The following is a 22,499-nucleotide window of genomic DNA, read 5'->3' as shown; positions in this document are numbered from 1 at the left end:
AGTTGATATTGTTGGCAATTAGGGCATGTCGCCACTACCGCTCTTGTTTGATCTCTCTTTAATCCAAATATTCTCATTAGAGCAGGAACGTTCTGATGAAAGAAATGGTGGCTCAATTTAGCCTGTTCCAAGGTCTTTGGTAAGTTAGGGATTTGGACAGGCATCGCCAGAGCATCTGCTTTCTGATTCCCCTGTGATTGGTCCAGGTAGGTCAGTATGTGATCTTACATGCAGGACATAAAAGGGGTGCTCTCAGTGGGAGACCAAGTATATTAACTGTGAGAGTAGCCCAGGTAAGTGTGGATTTGCAACCTCCTTTAATAAGGCGTGTTCTGCCCTGGCAATTATTCCAGTCACGTAAGCCGAATCTGTCACCACATTAAATGGTTACTTGAACCTCTCGAAGGCCCTGATGGCAGCTGCCAGTTGTGCCACGTGCGGAGAACCGTCCACTACTTTAACATCCCACTCTTGGGTCAGAGGATCCCGCCAAGTCATCACCGACTCCTGGGATGATCCAGAGCCATCTGTGAACACAGTCAGGGTAAAATTCCCTTTAAGGGGACTTGTCCAGGGCGAATTGGAGGTGCTCATTTTTCTGTAACAAATGTTCTAAGTCACCAATCGTTAATGGAAGGTGTATGCATGTAAAATCGCATCCCGCAAGGGTACGGAGGCGAGCTCTGGCCTTGATGATCAATTGAGCCATACATTCCTGCGGCGTTGTTATGCTCTTAGACGGTTGGTGTGGCAGAAAGACCCACTCTGTAATAAGAAGAGGATCCTTCTGCACCACATCCCATTGGAAAATGAGGGAAGGGTAGTGTGGTGTCTTACACAAAATGATCAGATTATAGGGTAAGTCTGGTCTAGTCTGGTGTGCTTGCCTCAAGGCTAAGGCTAGCTGTACCTTACCGATTGCCTCCCGGGCCTCTGCGGTGACAGTCCAGGGAGAGTCAAGGTCCTCGCAGCCCCTTAGCAGCTGGAAAAAAGGTGTGAAGTCCTCCATCATGAGTCCCAGCAAAAGACGGACCCAATTGATGGACCCACAGAGTTGATGGAAATATCTTAGGGTCCTCGGGTTGCCTCGAATGGTAATCTTCTGGGACACGACGGTCTTTTCCCCGATGCGAAGACTCAGATAGGTCAATGGGGTGGTACACTGTATCTTGTCAGGGTGTATCTCAAAGCCCTTTTCCTTGATGGCATGAATGGTGTAGTTTAATGTCTTTTTCAGTTGGTCTTCATTGGGTGCGCAGATCAAGATATCATCCAGGTAGTGAAGGATGATTGCTCTAGGAAATGTTTTGCAGATTGCGGACAGGACTTCCGCTATGTACCACTGGCAGATGGTTGGGGACTTCTTCATGCCTTGCGGCAAGACTCGCCAGTGGTACCTGCGCATAGGGACTTGTCGGTTGATAGACGGGACAGAGAATGCAAACCGGGGAGTGTCACATGGATGAAGAGGGATTCTGAAAAAACAGTCTTTAATATTGATGACAGATACTGGCCAATGCTGGAGGAGCATAGAGGGCAATGGCATGCCTGGTTGGAGGGGACCCATGTCCTCAATCACCTCATTGATTTTTCTGAAGTCATGGAGGAGCCTTCACCTGTCTTTGCCTGGTTTTTTAAGTACAAAAACAGGGGAGTTCCAAGGGCTATTCGATGGAACTATATTGCCTTTGGCCCTCCTCCACTAGGGACTCAAGGGTGCTTAATTTTTCCTGGATCAAGGGCCACTGGTCAACGCACATCGAAGTGTCGGTTTTCCAATTTAGGCGTGGGGTATCGCACCCCGCAGTGGCCCCTACTGAAAATCCCAGGGTGAGGGAATCTCAAGGCAAGTCCCCCATTGGGACAATAGGTCCCGTCCCCACAGGGTAAGGCCAGTGTCAATGATAAACGGTCCGACTGACGCAATGTATTTGCCCAGACCCTCAATAAGAATATTATCAATGCTCTGCTCAGCAGCAGCTGTCCTCCCAATGCTGGTGACTCTCCCACCTACCAGCTTCATTCTCCATCCCTGGGGTGATTCTGTTCTAGAGACAACCGTCACATCGGCCCCCGTGTCTACCGTGCCGGACAAGCTGACGATGTCTTTGTCATTGGGCAGGCAGCAGTTGGTGGTGGGTTTGTTCCATCCCACGAGTTCCGTCCACCACACGGAAGGTGTTCTGCAGCACCTGGATAGTCCTTAGGAACGATGATAGCTTGAGCAATCACCTGTTCTTCAGCTAGGAAGAAGGGTAGGTTGCAACAAGCTGCAAAAAATGCAACAGTCCCATCCGAGTCAATTTCCTGAACACTGGGTTCAATGTAAAGTTCTTGTGGACCCCATATGGGATCAGTCATAACCAAGAGCTCTGCATTTGCTGGAACTAAAAAAGCCCGTTTGGTCACAATTTGTCTCTGAACCTGCTTTTTAAAGTGGATGGAGGAAGCACTCACCAGGGAAACCTGTCATTCTAGTTCCCACCTTTTCAAGACTTTCTCGTTGTCAAAGCTAGCAGGCTTGGGGAGCTCAGCCATTAATTTTGTGTCATTGCACGGTGCCACTCCGCACTCTGCTTCTGGTTTCCCTGGTTGTATTGTTGGTGTTGACAGTGTCTGCACGCTGAGCACTTAGAGCAGTCTGCAGGAACAGGCTCAGAAGGTTTATTAGGTGTGGGGAATTGGTGAAAACTTTGAGGCTTAGGACAGATTTTTGCAAAGTGGCCAGGGCTTCCACAATTAAAGCAATTGCGTGTGTCTCTGCAGCCCGATGGAAGGTTCCCTGGCCGGGAATTCTCCATAGCTTCCACTACACCCCCCCCAGCTTATTTGGATGGTGGCAGTGTCCAAAGGGACCAGCTTCATACACGCCTTGATCACGTGATCAAGGGTGGGAGGCGAGTCCAGGGGGAGCGCACTCAACACCAATTGGCAGGCTTCACTGGCGTTTGTTTTAGCCAAAGTGCTGAGCAGCTCTTCCTGGGCCTCAATGTTGTTAACTTGCCTCACCACAGCTTCCCGGAGCCTGTTCAGAAACTTAACAAATGACACTTGGGGAGCCTGTTTGATGTGTGTAAAGCTGGCCATGGGGGTCAGGGATAAGGCCCATTCTGCTGCGATTTTTATGTCACTCAGGATTGGCTCGGGAAGGTTCGCAGCCTGATCTTTGGGGCTTTGAAAGCTGACCCTCGCCACACAACTGGTCCATTGTGAGATGTGCCTTAGCAGGATCCCTTTGGTATGTCAAAAGGAGATCCCTAAGCTGCTTTTTCCAAGTCCTCTCCCATAGGAGGTACTCAGCCGGAGAAAAGGATGCATGACATAATTGTTTTTATATCCTGCAAAACCAGAGCATTGGTGGTGAAGGTAGCTTGGATTAAGCCTTTGAAGTAAGGGGACTCCCACCCAAATTCCTTGCCAGCTTTACACAGCTCCTTCAGGTGGGCATATGGAAATGGTTCCCACCGGGAATTCCCAGTCCTGTTGTACAAGACCGGGAAAGTGAAAACTGCACCTTCCCCGCCCTGGTTCTGGCCTTTGTCACTCCCACTTCTGGCCCCAGGAGCATGGGAACCAGAAGAGGTGGCATGGGAACTGGAAACTGGTAAGGGGCAGGGCTGCCGATGGAAGGGGCGGGGAGTTGGGTAGAATCCATGACCAGAAAGGGATTCTCAGTGAAAGGGGAGGGTTGTGGAACGGTTACACTCAACGATGCAAGGGGCGCAGGGGAGGGGTCCGAAGGAAGGGCACCTATCACTGCAAGGGGTGGAACAAGGGAGGAGCTGTGGTTTTCGGCGGGAATGATGGGGCAGGACGGGAACAAAATGGCGGGCCTGGCCACGAGGCCAGCATCATTTTGTGAACAGTCTGGGGGGGACGGTGCACTCACTGTCACGGAAAGAGAACCGGGGAGACCGAGAGGAGTCAGGGAGACGGTGGCAACCCTGCACCGCAAGGTGGGCTACACCTCCTGATTCCCCCAGAAACGGGTTAAAGAGATTAGGAACATGGGGATAGGGTAGAGGCGGATGGGGAACATTCCAAAAGGGATTAGGACTTTTACAAACACCCAAGCTACTCCCCATATTTCTAACTGTAAATCGAAACCAGTAAAGGAAAAAACTTCCCCACAGAACGATCCGCGTTTCTCCCCAACACCGACAATCTCTCCCCAACTCTATCCCAAAAACTTAATGTCTTAACCGACTCAACCATCACATTTGGAAAGTATAAAAAAATCCAGTGAACAAAGTGTTTAAGAAGCCCCTTAGAAAACTTATATTTGCCCGCTTTTAGGGAACCCTCAGCTTAGAGGAATACCTCCTGTTGGGGCCGGGACAGACTTGCTCCCATCTCCCCAAAACTACCTCACCCACCACCAAAAGGAAAGGGACAAATGAACAAAATGGCCCTGCCAGGTGCTACTCACCAGTCTCAAAGCATCGGCAGGAAAAAAGGCTTTTCACAGTAGTCCTCTGGCCTAGCCGATCCTCTTTAACTCAGAGGGTTGCTGGCCATCCCTCGGAGGACACTTAATGAAACTGAAGCGCCTACTCAGGGAAGCAGCTGACCTGAGGCGAACACTCAGCGATTTTTCGACTGCCAAGGACACACTCCACAGGAACCTTGGGGTGAGGTCCCTGTTCGGGCACCACTATGACACACTCTGGCCTATTGGTGTGGGGGGCCACCACGTCCTTCCTGGAGAGCGTCCTGGCTGGGGCTGCTTCCACTAGTATCCCAGATACTCAGCTTCAGCACGACAGCACCAGGCTCTGCTCACAGAAGCCTCGCGCCAACATGAGCCCTGATGGATATCGAGTCACGTCGCCAGAGATAAAGAGGCGAGATAGGCCTTTTGTGTAGATTCCAATGAGGTTTATTCCAAAACACACGCAGGAGGGTCCAGTGACAAAATGGCCCTGACAGAGGAGGGTTCAAGGATTTTTTTTTTTTTTATTTTTTTTTATTTTTCGGGGTTTTGGGTGCAGGCAGAGTACCAGAAACCAATCAGATGAGGGCTAGATGGAGGAGAGAACCTGGAGTGACAGGGGAACAACAAACCAGGGAAGGGGGGAGGCAGAAATAGGGACAGAGAACAATGGGGTGTCGAGGAGCAGAGAAACTTCCAGAACATTATACATATTAACTAGGGGGCACACATATTCAATGGGATCTACACAGAACTAGGCGGAGGGCCAACTGGCCAACCATAAAACAATTTACATACCACAGTAAAGGACTGTGGGAACTCTCCATAACCCAGGGAGAGATTTCTACACTTCGGTACCAGCCCACCGTGAGTCCAATGTTGCCCTGGCCCTTCTTGGCTCCCTGGTTACCTCAGCAGCTGCTGCTACCATCATCACACCCAAAACACCCCTCAGGAACAGGGGATAACCCAAATGCCCTCAGATGTGGGGGATACCCAGAAAGGAGATTCCCCCCAGCCTCATCATCCCCAGCCTCCAGCTCTTCATTCCAAACCCCTGCCGCCCCCCCCATTACTCACCCCCCCGCCGCCCCCCCATGTACCTCCCACTCCATCCAGACCCTCTGAATGCCATCTAACCCCTCGTGGGGATTTTGAGGGGGCTGTAGATTCAAGTAATTTTGGAATGTGACTGAGCCATTTGGAGTGGGAACTGAACATTTTTCAGTAGGATCCAGTGGTTTTGAGGTAACAGATCAAGGCCTCTATCTTCTGGAGTACAAAGTGATGGAGAAAACTCTTCCATATCCCCTCAGAACCCCCAAATCCTCCCAAACATCATCTTCCCTGGTGCCTGTGGGGATACAGAAGGATATGGAGACAACCAGCCAGGTGTCTTCCCAACATGGATACAGGGAATGTCGGTCCTTCAGTGGGGGATGAAGTTGGAGCAGCGGACAAAGCTCTTCCGCACTCGGGGCACTCACAGGGCTTCACTTACCGGTGCCTCTGTTGATGTCTGGCCAAATTAGAGCTGTGTGAGAAGCTCTCGCCACACTCAGGACACTCATAGGGCCTCTCCCCAGTGTGGATGCGCTGGTGCCTGATGAGGTGGGAGTTGTACCTGAAGCCCTTCCCACAGTCGGGGCAGTGGAAGGGCCTCTCCTCAGTGTGAATCCGCTGGTGCAAGAGCAGACTGGAGCTGGTCTGAAACCTCTTCCCACACTTGGTACACTCATAGGGCCTCTCCCCAGTGTGGATACGCCTGTGGCTGATGAGGGTGGAGTTGTGCTTGAAGCTCTTCCCGCAGTCAGGGCAGCGGAAGGGCCTCTCATCCGTGTGCGTCCGCTGGTGCAGGAGGAGATGGGAGCTGGTCTGAAACCTCTTCTCACACTCAGGGCACTTGTAGGGCCTCTCCCCAGTGTGGCTCCTCTGGTGGATGATCAGCTCAGAGCTCTCTCTGAAGCTCTTCCCACATTCCCCACACTTGTAGGGCCTCTCCCCAGTGTGGAGCCTCTGGTGGACAATCAGGTGAGATCTGTGTCTGAAGCTCTTTCCACATTCCAGGCACTTGTAGGGCCTCTCCCCAGTGTGGGTCCTCTGGTGGATGATCAGGCTGGAGCTCTCCCTGAAGCTCCTCCCACATTCTCCACACTTGTAGGGCCGTTCCCCAGTGTGGATCATCTGGTGGTGGACCAGGCTGGAGCTCTGGCTGAAGCCCTTCCCACATTCCCCACACTTGTAGGGCCATTCCCCAGTGTGAATCCTCTGGTGACGGATCAGGTGGGAGCTCTGTCTGAAGCTTTTCCCACATTCCCCACACTCGTAAGGCTTCTCTCCAGTGTGGATCATCTGGTGGCAGATCAGGTGTGAGCTGTCTCTGAAGCTCTTCCCACATTCCCCACACTCGTAGGGCCTCTCCCCAGTGTGGATCATCTGGTGATGGATCAGGAGGGTGCTCGTGCTGAAGCTCTTCCCACATTCCCCACACTCATAGGGCTGTTCCCCAGTGTGGATCATCTGGTGGCAGATCAGGTGGAATCTCCAGCTGAAGCTCTTCCCACATTCCTCACACTTGTGCGGCTTCTCCCCAGTGTGAAGCTGCTCATGGACCACCAGGTCTGAGCTCTGGCTGGATCTCCAGCTGCCTTCCCGGCACAGGGTGGGTCTTTCCTCCTCACAGCTCCCTGGGCTGTGTTTGCAGCCCCTCCTCCTGTGGGATCTCCGGGGCTTTTCCTCCCCGTTGGATTCCTGCGCTGTGGAGCTGCTCAAAACGGCCTCTTCCATGAGGTTCTGCCGCAGGGATTTGTCCTCCCTGGGCTCCATCCTCAGCTCCTTGTCTGGGGGAGGAAGGACAAGGAGAGGATGGGATTTGCCTCTGCCACACGGAAGGGGAAGGAGATCCACCCAGTCCGTCCCCAGCAGGACGGCATCGGCAGCGGGGTTGTCCTGCAGCCGGGAGCGATGCTGGGCTGGGAGATGGAGCAGGAGAGAGGGGGAAACGGGCAGGGACTTCCTCCTCACCTGCCTGGGTGTTCCAGGGCATCTTCCTCTTCCTCACAGCCTCCTCCTCCATCTGGCCAAGGTTTGGGAATGGGAAATCCTGGTTTGGGGAAAAACAAGGGATGAGCATGTTGAATTTGAATGTCCCCCTGCCCAAGTCCTTCTCTACAAGTCACCGGGCATCTGGGGTCAAGAAAACCCTCCCAAACACCAAGATTCAGCCCTGAAAAAGCCTCACAGGAGTTCCCTCTCCCTAGTCCCCCTGCTCTGATGTTGGGGGGTTCCCCCCTATCCCAGCTGCCAGGGGTCACGCTTGTATTGGGGGTCCCCCATCTACTTTGGTCCCCGCCCTCCCCAGGCTGCTGGGAGTCCAGGAATCCAAAAAGCTCCCATCTTTGGTCTCCCCACTTAGGGATGCTGGGGATTATGGGGTCCAAGGGGTCCTTCTCCCCTTATTCTCTGCTTCGGGGTGCAGAGGGCCCAAGGAGTCCCCCCTTCCCCTCTCCAGGCTGTTAAGGGTCCCGCAAATTTTGGCACTCTTCCCTCTCTGGGCTCCCCACTTTGGGGTCCTGGGGGTCACAGGGGTTCGCTCCTCCAGACTGCCGGGGCTCCTCTGGTCCCGGTACTGCCCCTCTCTGCTCTCCCATCTCTGGGGGTCCCCAGGTTCCCCCTTCGGCTCTCCCGGGGGGTCCCGCAGCCCCCTGGCTCTGGGCTGGAGTTGGCCATGCCTGACCCGGGGCAGAACCAACCCCCACTGCAGGGGAGACCCCACATCCCCCTGCCCACTGCCAGGGCTCTGCTTGCACCGCCACTGGGACCCCCCAAAAACATCTCCTGGGGACCCCCCCAATGTCCTTGCAAGGAGCATTTTCTTCTCGGCTTTGGAGTTCTTCATACTCCAAACATCCTCCCCAAAAAACCCAATCCAGGGACCCCCAGGATATCTGGGCCAAGCTCCCCCTCCCCGGGCACCTGTGGGATGGGAGGTGATGCTCCCATGGGTAGGGGGCTGTGAATTCAGGGAGTGCTCGACCTCGTGCTTCCTTCTACTTTTCTTCATCCTCCCTTGTCCCTCCTCTTCATCCTCCTCCTGCTCCTCCTCTCCCATCCCTCCTCCTCCTCCTCCCTAATCCCACCTCCTTCTCCTACTTCCACCCCTTTTCCTGCTCCTTCTTCATCCCTCCTCTTCTATCCCACCTCCTCCTCCTCCCAGGACCAGTAAGACCCTGGGTTCCCCTTTCTCGAGCCCCTTGCAGCCTGCGGGAGCTGGAGCCGGGACAGGTCGGGATGGGCAGCGCGGGGCTCTCGGCTGCTCCCACCCGCTGGGGGCGGGGGAACCTGGCCCGGGGAAAGGAGAGGGAAACTGGGAACACTGGGGGCTGCACATCCAAACTGGGCCTTGCTGGGGACCCTGGGTGGGGACTTGCAGCCCTTGGGGCTCCTCTTGGAGCCTGGAGAACCGGGAGGGGGAACACAGAGAGGGCTGGGGGATCACAGGAGTGGCATCACTGGCAGTGACTGCCTTGTACTGGGGTAACTGGAACCTTACTGGGGCAACTGGGTGGGACTAGGAATGACTACAAGCATGCTGAGGCCAACTGATATGTACTGGGAGTGTCTGTAACCATACTGGGATTGACTGGAACCACAATGGGAACAACCAGGACCATGCTGGGGAGAAATGGGACCATGCTGGGGGCTACTGGGAGTGACTGGGTTTGAACAGGGGGCAACTGGGCACGACTGGGACCATGCTGGGAGGGACTGGGATCATATGGGGAGTGACTGGGACTATACTAGGGGCAACTGCATTAAACTGGAACCACACTGGAAGATCATGGGAGCAGCTGTGCCCATGCCGCAGTCATACTGGGATCCTACTGGAACTGGCTGGGATCATACTGGCAGTGAATGGAATAGTACTGGGGGTATCTGAGAGTGACTGCAATCATACTGGAATCAGACTGGGAGTGACCGGAAAGGTGCTGGCCGTGACTGGAACCATACTGGAGGTGACTGAGAGCAACAGAGACCATGCTGGGAACAAATGGGATCATATTTGGAGTAACTGGGAGTAACTGGGAGTGACTGGATTCATACTGGGAGCAACTGGGCCCACAGTGGCAGTGACAGGGAGTCACTCTGGGCATGACTGGAATAATACTGGGAGTATCTGGGAGTGACTGGCGTCATACTGGGGGTGACTAGGTGCAACTGGGATCATACTGGAAGTGGCAGGAAGTGACTAGGATCATACTGGCATTGAGAGGGAGCAGTTGGGATCACATTTGGGGTAACTGGGATCATACTGGGAGTGACTGGAACCAGACTGGCAGTGACTATGGGTCCTACCGGGATCACACTGAGATTACAGCAGGTGTGAACGGATCCTGACGGGGGCTTACTGGGAGCTACTGGGCCCATGTTGGGAGGAAAATGTGGACATGCCTTCGGTTTTAACCTTTATATTTTTCAAATTCTGTATTGCTTGGTGTGTGACTCTGAAGTTTTTTGTTGCCTGTTAATTTTTGCTCTCTCATGCTAGGTAGACATAACAAAGCCCCTCTGGCCCTGCTTTCCAAGGACACCAAGACTGTCTTGGGGGTTTAGGAGCTCTCCTGGTTTCCTTTTTTCTGTTAAAGGAATTTTCCCCATACGTGTTGCTAGGGGGACAAATGGCTGGGTATTTAAGAAAAAAAAAGGGATGGCTACAGCAGTGGGGTGCATCTGGCTACTCTTTTGTTTCACCTGGGTGTGCAGGAAGTCGGTCACCAGCGCTTGGACAGAGAGGGAGTCTGCTTTCTTTGGCTGCTTTTCCTTCTGCCGGAGAAACCCCGGGATCCCAAGCCCACCTTTCCCTGCCCCGCTGGGAGCCGGGCCGTGGCCGCCCTGCCTCCGCCGCTGCTTCGAGCCTTCGCTACATTGTAGCCCTGCTCGCCCTGCCTGCCCAGACCCCTGGGGGGGTTCCCCATTTGGATACATCTCATCTGCCACCCGGGATTTGTGCTTGTCCCTGCCATTCCAGCCTGCCGTTCCAGCCTGCTGTTCCCAAAGGTCCAGCCGGACACCGGGATCGGCTGCCCAGGGGTTTGTGAAGCTTCTTTGTTCCATCCCTTCCCAGGATCCCAGGGCACCGGTGCCGCGTGTTTCCCGAGCTCGCTCTGGAGCGCCCCCTGCAGCCGCGGGGGAACCATCGCACCTGCCCTGCTCACCGGGAGCCGCCAGCGCCCCTGCCGGCTGCGAGCGGAACTGCACCCGAGGGGAAAGGGCCTGACAGCCGAGAAGGCTGGGACTGGGTTTGTGATTGCTGTTACTGCCATAGTTATTGTTGTTTGTTTGACTTGTTATACACATATAGATATATAATAGTAAAGAACTGTTATTCCTATTTCCCATATCTTTGCCTAAAAGCCCCTTGATTTCAAAATTATAATAACTTGGAGGGAAGGGGGGTTGCATCTGCCATTCCAAGGGAGGCTCCTGCCTTCCTTAGCAGACACCTGTCTTTCAGACCAAGACACTGTCCTAGGCAAAAAAGTAGAAAACAAAGAGCCTCTAAATGCAGGGTAAGCTGTGGGGAAAACTGAAGCTTTAATTGGAGAATTAACCCTGCTATGCAAATGAACCAAACCTATCAAAGGGTGAAGAACTCATGACCTGGGGTCCATCTTGGGGTCCATTTTGAGAATGGCTTCAGGCTCCCCAGGGTGTACATGTGAAGGTCCTATCAAATAAATACCTCTTTTATTCCTTTGTTCCTGCCTAGTCTCTGTTTCTAGGAGGCCTCATAAGGCATCAGTTCTTTGGCACCACCAGAACGGACAATGAGGCTTCCCAAAGTCCTCTGGGACTCAGAAAGATCCAGCCCAGCTCCCCCCCCTTGCCGGCACCCGGGGGGCAGTTGCCAGGAGTCCAGGAGGCAGAGAAGCCTCAAGAGCCCAGAAAACTCTCCAGATCCAGCACAGAGGCACATGAGTAACTGAATAAAGGTGGTATTCTGTTGCTAACACCTGAATTGGGTATTAAGACATCTCTTACAGTTTGTTTAGGGACTCGGGAGGGTCCAAGGGGTTTTGTTTGGTGTTTCCCCCTTTTGTTAGCTTGGCAGCTCACGAGAGCTTGTCAGAGAACTCGTGTGAGAGTCCCAGGGAATTTGATTTTCCCTCTGTTGGTTTGTTCCTAGCTTCCATCCAGCCACCACCCTCTGACATGCAGCCAGGTGGCACAGTGGCTTGGATTGTATTTTGAGCCTCTGTTTGAATCCCCAGGGTTGTGGGTTCGAATCCTACCTTCTCTAGTTTTCCCTCTCTGCTTTATAGAGTGACTTAGATCTTGTTGCTTTATTTTTGTGAATTTTCTGTTTATAAGCATAAAACCATGGGCAGTAGTATTTCTTGTATGGGGAGTGAAATACCACCGAACACCCCTTTAAGCTTTGTATTAGATAACTGGGCAAAATTGATAGGCAAAGATAAAACCCTTACAAAAGCAGAATTAATTAGGCTTTCAACATTGATTTGGTCAGCTTATAGGTTAGATAACTGGCAAAAGTGGCCACAGTTTGGAAGCCCAGATGAAGAGTTATTATTGAGTTTAATATCGGATCATTGAAGAGATCACTGTTTCTTAGAATTAGAGTACGCCAAGCTCTTCTTGGCTGCATCTAAGTTACAAATATCTAAAAAAGAGCATATACTGTTTTTAAGGAAAAAAGAGAAAAAGATTAAGAAGTCTATGTTGGACCTGACAAAAGGGGAAGACGTGGAGATGGATTTAATAGCTCCCGCCTCGAGATTGGGCCCCCCTCCTCCTCCTCCCCCTCCTCCTCCTTCTCCTCTCCCTCCTCCTTCTCCTTATCAGCCAACATGGATCTTGGGGGCGAGGGGGGGGGAGGAGAGGCAGCTTTAGATAGGTTCCAGACGGTGAAAAAGGAGAAGGGGAAGGCAGAGTGGCCGCCCCCGCGACCTCCCGCAGACCCGGGAGACTTCCCAACCGTGACTCAGGCTCCGGCAGGGCCGCATCTAAAAGAGGATGAAGACTGGCCGTGGCAGCTCTGGAAGGTGCTTGTGTCTCCAGTGGCTTCTGCCCAATAGCTGCCCGGCTCTCTCCCCCGCCTCCCCTTCAGTCCCACCAGGAGCGGATGGGCCAAGGGTAGGGGACAGCCAGTGTGTGCAGCCTACGGCACCCCTCTTGGAGGTGGAGCCAGAGGGCAGGACTTTCCATGAAGAGGGTAGGGAGGGAACCTCCCTCAGGGGGGGTGGCATTCCTCCCTCTCCCAGGCGTTGGAATCTCCATGACAACACCTCACGCAGAGTGGCTGGCTTAGAGGATGAAGTCATGGAAGCACGGAGGCCCAGGGACACTGCCCGGCCCCTGCGGCAGAGCAGGTCCCTGTCAGTGATATCAGGTACCAGAACGGGCCGGGGCAGACCTGACACAGCCGACTCCACAGAATCAGACAGCTCTCACCCAGGCAGTTCCTCTGAGGAGGAAGATGAGATAGCTGCTTTAAGCAGGTGAAAGAGGGGAAAGACAGCAAGAAAAGCAATAAGGGAGAGAAGCCCAATTGCTAAACAGACCAGAGCAAAAAGGGAGCCAGTTTTGCAAGCCCCTCTGAGACAGGCTGTGGGTAATCAAGGGCCAATCTATGTGAAAGTTCTGTACTCCCTCAGAGTTAGAACAATGGAAGAGTACAGTAGGAAAATATAAAGAAAATCCAGACAAAGTGGCTACTTTGGCACAAAGAGCAATCAAAACACAGAACCCTGACTGGAGTGATTTGGCAGCTATGATAGAGACATTGCTTGATCCCACTAAAAGACAGATGGTAAACAAAGCTACTATAAACTCTGTGGAATTAGGCATAGCTAGAGGGATGTTCCAAGGTACAGTTGCAGAAATTTTCCCAACAGATGATCCAAGGTGGGACCCAAATGTGCCAGCAGAAATGCAAAGATTAAAATGGTATCAAGATCTCATAGTATATGGGTTAAAGCATGGTGTCCCTAAATCTTTTAACTGGGCAAAGCTTTATGAAGTGAAGCAAGGTCCTAATGAAACTCCTACTGATTTTTTGAATAGATTAAGAGAAGCTGCTACCAAATACACAAACATAAATACTGATACAGCGGAAGGGGGAAATCATCTGGCTTATTTGTTTATGGGTCAGGTTTCAAACTATATAAGAAGAAAGTTGCAAAAGTTAGAAGGTGTTCAAGACATGAATAAATTGTTAGAAGTAGCCTGGAGAGTGTTTTGAGCTAGAGACTCCAGTGACAAAGGTAAACCCTGTCCCAGGAAGAAGAATAGTCAAGAAAAGTCATCTAAGAAAGCCTCTCTCCCTAGGGAGAAAGACACATGCGCTTATTGCAAGAAGAAAGGGCATTGGAAAGCTGACTGATGTTGAAGAAGACACCCCCAGTTCCACAGCTACCATTGGAACAAAACTCAAACTCAGAATGATGGGGACCGGAGGCTTCTCCCCCAGCAGAGCCTTTGGTTATAGTTAAGCTGGGGAAAGATGAGACAGAATTTCTGGTAGACACCGGCGCGGCATATTCTGTGTTAAATACTTAATAAGAGAAACTGAGTCATGGAAGTGTTCATGTAGTTGGGGCAACAGGGGTAACTGAAACACGGCCTTTCTTCCAACCTTTGAAATTTGAACTGGGGAAGCACTGGGTAACTCATCAATTTCTTTATATGCCTAACTCCCCTAAACCATTGCTGGGGAGGGATTTGTTAGAAAAATTGGAAGCAGAAATTAAATTTAAAAGGGGGGGGGCATACGAGTTATCATTCCAGAAACTAAATTTGTCCAAGTTGCTGCACTTTTTATACAGGACAGATGTGGTGAAATCCCCACTGAAGTTGAACATGCTGTCAATCCAATTGTGTGGGCCAGTGATGTTCCAGGAAGATCCAAACAGGCATTGCACTCAAACTGGGAGCTACACTGGTAAGGCAAAACCAATATCCTTTAAAATTAGAGAGTCGCAAAGGACCAGCACCTATAATTGAAAAATTCCTCCACCGTGGGTTATTAGCGCAATGTGAGTCCAGGTATAACACGCCAATCCTTTCAGTGAAGAAAGCTGATGGTAAAAGTTATCGGTTGGTCCAAGATTTGAGGGCAATTAACAAAATTACAGAGGACATACACCCAGTGGTTGCCAATCCGTACACACTTTTGACCACACTGACAGATGAATTAGGAGGGTTTACTCTTGTGGACCTAAAAGATGCCTTTTTCTGCATTCCTGTGCATAAAAACAGCCAGGAGCTCTTTGCTTTTGAGTGGGAGAATCCCGAAACGGGGAGGAAAAGTCAGCTTACTTAGACAGTCGTACCCCAGGGTTTCAAGAATAGCCCAACAATATTTGGAAACCAGCTAGCAAAGGAATTAGAAGATTGGAGGAGACAAGAGCCAGTAGGGGTTATCCTTCAGTATGTTGACGACATTGTGATTGCAGCTAAGACCAGAGATGACTGCATCCAATTCATTGTAAGCTTGTTAAACTTTTTGGGACAGAGTGGGTACAGAGTTTCCAAAGACAAGGCACAGATCGCCAAGGAAGCAGTAGCTTACCTGGGACTTGAGATCTTCTGTGGACACCGACAGCTCAGCAAGGAACGGAAGGAAGCCATCTGCCGACTTCCAGAGCCCCACACCGTGAGAGAAATGCAAGCTTTTCTGGGAATGGTAGGTTGGTGTCGTTTGTGGATAGCAAATTATGGGTTGTTGATGAAACCATTGTATGGAGCAATAAAAGCAGCTGAAAATGGCGTTATAATTTGGAATGAAAGCACAAGGGCTGCATTTAAACAGCTGAAACATTCTCTGTCAGATCCAGCACTGGGCTTACCAGACTTGACTAAGCCTTTTGAACTTTTTACACATGAGAGACTTAATGTGGCACTGGGCATATTAGCACAGCGCCTCGGAAGCCAACGAAGCGCTGTGGTCTATTTTTCCAAACAGCTGGACAATGTTAGCCAAGGGTGGCCTGGGTGTTTGAAGGCTGTGGCGGCTACTGTCATCCTGATTCATGAGGCCCAGAAACTCACCCTTGGACAACACATTGTAGTGTATGTGCCACATGCAGTAGCAGCAGTACTGGAACAGAAAGGAGGACATTGGCTGTCCAGCAATCGGATGCTTCGATATCAGTCACTGCTGTTAGAACAGGATGATGTTACCCTGAAAACAACTTCTGTTGTTAACCCTGCCATGTTTCTGTCCTCTACCTTAACTGACGATGTGCCTGAGCATGACTGTTTGCAGACAATCGAGGAGGTCTATTCCAGCAGACCAGACCTGAAGGATGTACCCCTAGAAAATCCAGACTGGGAGCTGTTTACAGACAGGAGCAGCTTCATGAGAAATGGTAAATGAATGACAGGCTGTGCAGTAACAACCCAGGACAAGGTGATTGAGGCGAAGGCCCTGCCAGCAGGCATATCATCGCAGAAAGCTGAACTGATTGCATTAATGAGGGCCCTAGACCTGAACGAAAGAAGATAACTATATGGACTGACTCTAAATATGTGTTTAGTATTGTCCAGACCCATGGAGCCATCTGGAAGGAGAGAGGACTGTTGAATGCTCAAGGTAACCAGATCAAACACGCTGAACAAATCCTTGCCCTCTTAGAGAGCATTAAAAGACCCACAGAAGTAGGTACCATGCATTGTAAGGGTCACCAGAAAGAGAAAACCACTCCAGAATTGAGAAATCGCTTTGCCGATGAAACAGCAAGAAGGGCTGAGAAAAAGGTATTCTTGCAGTAATTCCACAAAAAAAAGATTGATTTGTCAGGGTTCACCCCAAAATATGATCAGGCAGACCACAAGTTAATTAAGTTTCTTAAGGCTGAGATCACAGAAAATGGATGGGCTGTTACACCTGCAAATCAGGTTGTAGTCCCACCTTTAATCCTTAGAGAGCTAGCTTGAAGAGAACATGAAAACACACACTTTGGGGTTGAAAATCTTCTGAAACATCTGAAAAAGGTAGTAATAGGAAAGGGAATCACAGATATTGTACAATCAGTAGTGAGCAAGTGTGAAATCTGCTGCAGAAACAATCCTGATACGAGAAAAAGAGTTGTGTTAGGAGTAGCAAAGGCAGGGGATCTTCCTGGAGATTACTGGCAAATAGACTTTGCTGAGTTACCACACAAAGAAGGATACAGGTACATACTGGTGTTGGTTGACACCTTCAGTGGATGGCCTGAAGCTTACCCCTGTCACACTAACACAGCCAAGGAGGTGGTGAAAGTTTTGCTTAATTATATAATACCAAGGTTTGGGGTTCCTTTAGGTATGTCCTCAGACAGGGGACCACATTTTGTTGCAAATGTGATTCAAGAGGTTAGCCCGATTTTGGGAATTGCTTGGGATCTGCACACACCTTATAGACCCCAAGCAAATGGTAAGGCACAAATTAGCAAAATTTGTCAAGAGACATCCATGACATGGGTTCAGGCCTTGCCTATAGCTTTACTGAGGATCTGTATACAACCAAGGTGGAGGGATAACATCAGTCCCTATGAAATATTGTATGGCAGGCCATATCAAATTCCACATGTTCCGGGTGAAATTCACACGAGGGGAAAACTTGATTTACAGAGATATCTAATGGCTTTAGGTTCTACTTTGCAGAAGCTCCAGAATTACATTGTGATATCCAGACCCATAGGATTGGACACCCCTGCACATCCCTTCCAGCCTGGAGACTGGGTCTGTGTTAAGTGGTGGAACAGTGACCCTCTACAGACCAAGTGGAAAGGACCATTCCAGATTTTGATGACCACCCTCACCGCAGTCAAAGTCGTGGGCAAAGGACCCTGGATTCACTACTCCAGAGTTAAGAAGGCTTCTGCTCTGGAAACAACTGAGAAAGCAGAGACTGATACAAATGAAGATGATGTAGTTTAAATTATTTTTTCCTGTGCTTATTATCTACATAGTTGGTAACCCTGACTCAGGTTTGGAACTAAATTTTGCATATGATTCTAGTCCAAAGTATATACAAAGACATTCATTTGGATACAAAACTAACAATTGACATGTAAACTGAAGTGAAAAGAGCAACAAAATTTGTTTACAATTTGAGAATTAACTTAGATCTTACATTGGATAATGTTCAAAGCTGATTGTATCTTCCACATCCTGGTTTCATGGTTACCAAACTGACCCTGAATTAAAGATTGTTTATAACAATTGTAATTGTAATTCTTGTTTATAGATATATACTGCAGTTAAACACATATGATTAGTAGATATTTAGAATATTTGGAATAGAGTCTCAATAAGATAGAGGCCTTGTCAAGCCTCTAAAGAGGGCGAATGATGCCTTAGGTTTCAACCTTTATATTTTTCAAATTCTGTACTGCCTAGTGTGTGACTCTTAAGTTTCTTGTAGCTTGTAAATTTTTGCTCTCTCATGCTAGGTAGACATAACAAAGCCTCTCTGGCCCTGCTTTCCACGGACACCAAGACTGTCCTAGGCAAAAAAGTAGAAAACGAAGAGCCTCTAAAGGCGGGGTAAGCTGTGGGGAAAATCGAAGCTTTAACTGGAGAATTAACCCTGCTATGCAAATGAACAAAACCTATCAAAGGGTGAAGAACTCATGACCTGGGGTCCATTTTGATAATAGCTTCAGGCTCCCCAGGGTGTACATGTGAAGGTCCTATCAAATAAATATCTCTTTTATTCCTTTACTCCTGTCTAGTCTCTGTTTCTAGGAGGCCTCATAAGGCATCAGACACATTGGGAGCAGCTGGGATCAGCTGGAAGGTACTGGAACCATGCTGAGGGGACAACTGGGGAACCTGGAATCATACTGGGAGCAACTGGGACAACACTTTGGGCAACTGCCAGAAACTGGGATCATGCTGGATGCAACTGGGAGTAACTGGGAAAGACTGGGATCATTCTGAGGAAACTAGAACCTTACTGGGGCAACTGGGAGTAACTGGGAATGACTACAAGCATGCTGAGGCCAACTGGGATATACTGGGAGTGTCTGTAACCACACTAGGGCTTACTGGAACCACACTGGGAACAGCTGGGACCACGCTGGGGACAACTGGGACCACGCTTGAGGCACCTGAGAGCAATTGGATCTATGCTGGGCGTGACTGGGACTATTCTAGGGGCAACTGGGATCATACTGGGAGGAACCAGGAACACCTGGAACTATGCTGGGGGCAAGTGGGATCATACTGGAATTACGGTGGGAGCAGCTGGGTGAGACTGGGATCATACTGAGGGTGACTGGAATCATCCTGGGATTGACTGGGAATGGCTGTGAGCAACTGGAATCATGCTGAAAGTAACTGGGAAGAAGTAGGAAGGACTGGGAGCATGCTGGGGGTGAATGGGATATACTGGGAAAGACAGGGAGTCACGGGGATCATACTGGAGGCTACTGGGCTCATCCTGGCACAGACAGGCAACAACTGGGATCACACTGGGGGCCACTGGCATCATACTGGAAGTGACTGGGATCATACTGGGATTATAGTGGGTGTCAATGGACCCTGACTGGGCGCTACTGGGAGCTACCAGGCCCATGCTGAGAACCTACTGGGGATACACTGGGATCAGACTGGGAGCAACTGGGAATGATAGGATGCATGCTGGTGACAACTGGGATGTACGGGCAGTGACTGGGATAAAACTGGGAGCAACTGAACCATGCCGAGGTAACTGGGAGTGCCTGGGAATGACCACAAGAATGTTCAGGGCAACTGGGATATACTGGGAGTGTCTGAGACCATACAGGTGGTGGCTGGGACCACACTGGGAGCGACTGGGAATGTGCTGGGGGGAACTGGGGGCAAGTGTGAATGACTGGGGCCCTGCTGGGAGAGACTGGCATCATACTGGCAGTGACTGGGACTATGCTAAGGGCAACTGGGGAACTGGGAACACACTGGACAAAAGTGGGATGAACTGGAAGCAACTGGGACCATGCTGGGGGCAAATTGCATCATAATGGGGAATGACTGGGAGTGACTGGGTTCATACTGGGAGCAACAGAGATCCTACAGGGAGTGAGGGGAAGTGACCGGGATCATACCGGGACTGACTGCGCTCATACTGGGACTGATGAGGAAACTGGAACCACTCGTGGGGGGGAACTGGGCTCCTACTGGGAGCAGCCATTTCCCGGCCCCGGATCCCCGAGCCCCTTTCCCGGCCGTGCCGCCCCTGCAGCCCCCAGACCCCCCCGCCGGGGTCCCGCCAATCCCAGGGGTCCCCCCTCTCGGGCTCCCCGCTTTGGGCTCCTGGGGCTCTCCTCTCTCTGGGGTCCCGCTTAGGGAAGCCGGGGCTCCCGGGGCTCCCCAAAACCGGTGTCCCCCCGCCCCCGCGCGCTCCCCACGGGGCCCCGGCAGAGCTCGGAGGGCCCGGCCCGGGAAGCCCAACCCCCACCGCGGGGGGACCCGCATCCCCCCGCCCCCGCCGGGGCTCTGCCGCCACCGCCACCGGCACCCCCAAAAACACCTCCCGGGACCCCCCGATGTCCCCCCGAGGGCATCTGCGGCTCGGCTTTGGAGTCCCGCAAGCTCCAAACATCCCCCCCAAAAAACCCCAAACCCAGGGACCCCCCGGGACATTTGGGGCGAGCTCCCCCTCCCCGGGCACCTGCGGGACGGGGGGCGATGGTCCCGGGGGCTGCGAGTTCAGGGAGCGCTGGAGCCGAGCGCTTCCTCCTCTCCTCCAGCTTCCCGCTGCCGCTCCGCCTCTTCCTCCCTCCTCCTCCTCCTCCTCCTCCTCCCGCCTCTCCCCAATCCCACCTCCGCCTCCTCCTCCTCCCCTTCCCCCTCCCCCGTTGCCGAGCCCCTCGCAGCCCGCGGGAGCAGCGGGGATGGAGCCGGGACAGGTCGGGATGGGCAGCGCGGGGCTCTCGGCTGCTCCCACCCGCTGGGGGCGGGGCAACCCGGCCCGGGGAAAGGAGAGGGAAACTGGGAACATTGGGGGCTGCACATCCAAACTGGGCCTTGCTGGGGACCCTGGGTGGGGACTTGCAGCCCTTGGGGCTCCTCTCGGAGCCTGGAGAGCCGGGAGGGGGAACGCAGAGAGGGCTGGGGGATCCCAGGAGTGGCATCACTGGCAGTCACTGCTTTGTACTGGGATCGTACTGAGATCATACTGGCAGTGACTGGGCTGTACTGGGATCGTACTGACATCATACTGGGAGTAGCTGGGCCCATGCCGGTGGAGACTGCGATCCCACTGAGGGAGACTGGGATCATGCTGGGATCATACTGGGAGTGAGTAGGAGCCTTTGGGGGGCAATTGAGACCATGCTGGGGGAAATGGGATACAGTGGGAGTGACTGGGATCATGCTGAGGGTGACTGGGGGCAGCTGGGAGCAACTGGGATCATGCTAGGAGCAACTGGGAGTGACTGGGTGCATGCTGGGGGTGATTGGAAGCAACTGGGCTTCTACTGTGATGAACTGGGGTCATGCTGGAGGTGACTGGGATCAGACTGGCAGTGAGTGCGACTACACTGAGGCTGACTGGGAGTGGTTGTGAGCAAATGGGATAATGCTGGAAGCAACTGGGAGGAACTGGGAATATGCTGGAGGGAACTGGGAGAGACTGGGAGTGACTGGAGCAAAAGTGAGGGTGAAAGAGAGCAACTGGAACCTGTGGGGGGCAACTGGTTCATACTGGCAGTGACTGGGAGAACACTGGGGTCATGTTTGGATCCTATTGGGAGTGACTGGACTAATACTGGGAGTATCTGAGAGTGACTGGGAAACACACCATGCATATCATCCCCCATACTGGGGGTGACTGGGAGCAACTGGGAGCATGCTGGGAGCAAATGGCATCATACTGGGACTGACTGGATTGATCTATGAAGCAACTGGAACCATGCTGGAGGCAACTGGGACCATACTGGGAGTGCTGGCATGCGACTGGGATTATACTGGAGGCAACTGGGATCATATTGGTGTTGAAAGGGAGCAATTGGGATCACACTTTGGGCTACTGGGAGCAACTGAGAGAAACTGGGATCATGCTGCAAGCAAACTGGAGTAACTGGGAAGGACTGGACGCATGCTGGAGGCAATTGGGATATACAGGGCGTGACTGGTATGATACTGGGATAACAAACACCTTCCTGGGACCACTGGGAGCATCTGGGAATGACTACGGACATGCTGAGGGCAACTGGGATATACTGGGAGTGTGTGTAACCATACTTGGGGTGGCTGGGGACACACTGGGAGCGACTGGGATTAACTGGGATTTACAGAGCCTTCCCTGGGACAGCTGGAAGTGATCCCCCCGTTCCCCCGCCCTCCCTCGGGCACTGCCGCATCTCCCAACCTGCACCGCTGGGATCTGCCCGGAGCAGCGCGATGGCTCCAGCGCTGGGGCTGGGGGCTCCTGGGGCGGCGAGGGGGGACTGGGACCTTGGCACCCCCTGGGACTCCTCTGAGCTGCCATTCCCGGGAAGGGGACCCCCCTGAACTGCCGTTCCCGGCACCGGGACTCCCCTGCTCCCCTTATCCTTCACAGGGACCCCCCTGAATCCCCTATTGTCGGAAATGAGGACCCCCCTGCTCCCCTTTTCCTGGCTCTCCCATGTCTCCCAGCCTCCAGACTTCCTGTGTTCTGGATCCTGGGATGCCCTGGAACGCCTCGGTCCCCCATTCCTGCCTTCCCAGCCACCAGCCCCACCTTTCTGCAAAACCAGAGACCCCCTGAACTCCCGTTCCTGGACAATGCGGGTGTCCCCACCCTGTCACCCCCCTTTTCTGGGAAACTCTGGACTCCCCTTTCCTGGGCACAGGCATCCCCTGGAACTCCCTTGTACCTCTCCCAGTCCCTGCACTCCCCTTTCCTTGACCCTGAGACTCCCCTGGACCCCCATTCCTGAGAACCAGGATGTCCTTTTACTCCTTTCCCTGGCACTGAGGCCCCCCTGCACCCCCTTATCTGGCACCAACGCAGCCTTTTCCTGGCCACCCTGCCTCTCCCAGCCCCCAGACCCACCCTTTTCCCTGACCCTGGGACCCCTGGGCCCCCATTCCT

At 52.2% G+C, this 22,499-nt stretch overlaps 1 protein-coding gene and 1 long non-coding RNA gene across 5 annotated transcripts; both read right to left on the bottom strand.

Moving 5' to 3' along the window:
• Positions 1–5,636: 5,636 nt before the first annotated feature.
• On the bottom strand, positions 5,637–7,559 carry LOC121661652 (zinc finger protein 501-like). Of its 4 annotated transcripts, none has more exons than XM_042022045.1 (3): positions 7,457–7,559; positions 6,275–7,272; positions 5,637–6,190 (listed from the first exon to the last, which is right to left on the bottom strand). In XM_042022045.1, the coding sequence occupies exons 1-3, from the start codon at positions 7,506–7,508 to the stop codon at positions 5,930–5,932; spliced, it is 1,311 nt and encodes a 436-aa protein (XP_041877979.1). In that variant the 5' UTR covers positions 7,509–7,559; the 3' UTR covers positions 5,637–5,929. The 4 variants fall into 4 exon arrangements, with proteins under 4 accessions (XP_041877979.1, XP_041877977.1, XP_041877980.1 ...); XM_042022043.1 differs by having other exon boundaries at positions 5,637–6,197; positions 6,282–7,272; XM_042022046.1 differs by having other exon boundaries at positions 5,637–6,428; positions 6,513–7,272.
• Positions 7,560–9,506: 1,947 nt separating this feature from the next.
• Positions 9,507–21,425, bottom strand: LOC121661655. The gene is made up of 2 exons (XR_006015063.1): positions 21,389–21,425; positions 9,507–9,691 (listed from the first exon to the last, which is right to left on the bottom strand). It is a non-coding gene; the product is annotated as an uncharacterized LOC121661655 (long non-coding RNA).
• Positions 21,426–22,499: the final 1,074 nt, after the last annotated feature.

Source organism: Corvus kubaryi, unplaced genomic scaffold (genome assembly GCF_017639235.1).
Source record: "Corvus kubaryi isolate FWS band 111438036 unplaced genomic scaffold, C.kubaryi_AGA036_p1.0 37185, whole genome shotgun sequence".
NCBI lineage: Eukaryota > Metazoa > Chordata > Aves > Passeriformes > Corvidae > Corvus > Corvus kubaryi.
This window is presented reverse-complemented; position numbering and strand designations above follow the sequence as displayed.

Bases quoted from the DNA above. Each gene is read 5' to 3' on its own strand.
- LOC121661652 (XM_042022042.1), bottom strand. From the start codon at position 7,508: ATGGAGGAGGAGGCTGTGAGGAAGAGGAAGATGCCCTGGAACACCCAG. The intron at 7,273-7,456 runs GTGAGGAGGAAG...TTCCTCCCCCAG, and splicing joins GCCCTGGAACACCCAGGCAG to ACAAGGAGCTGAGGATGGAG.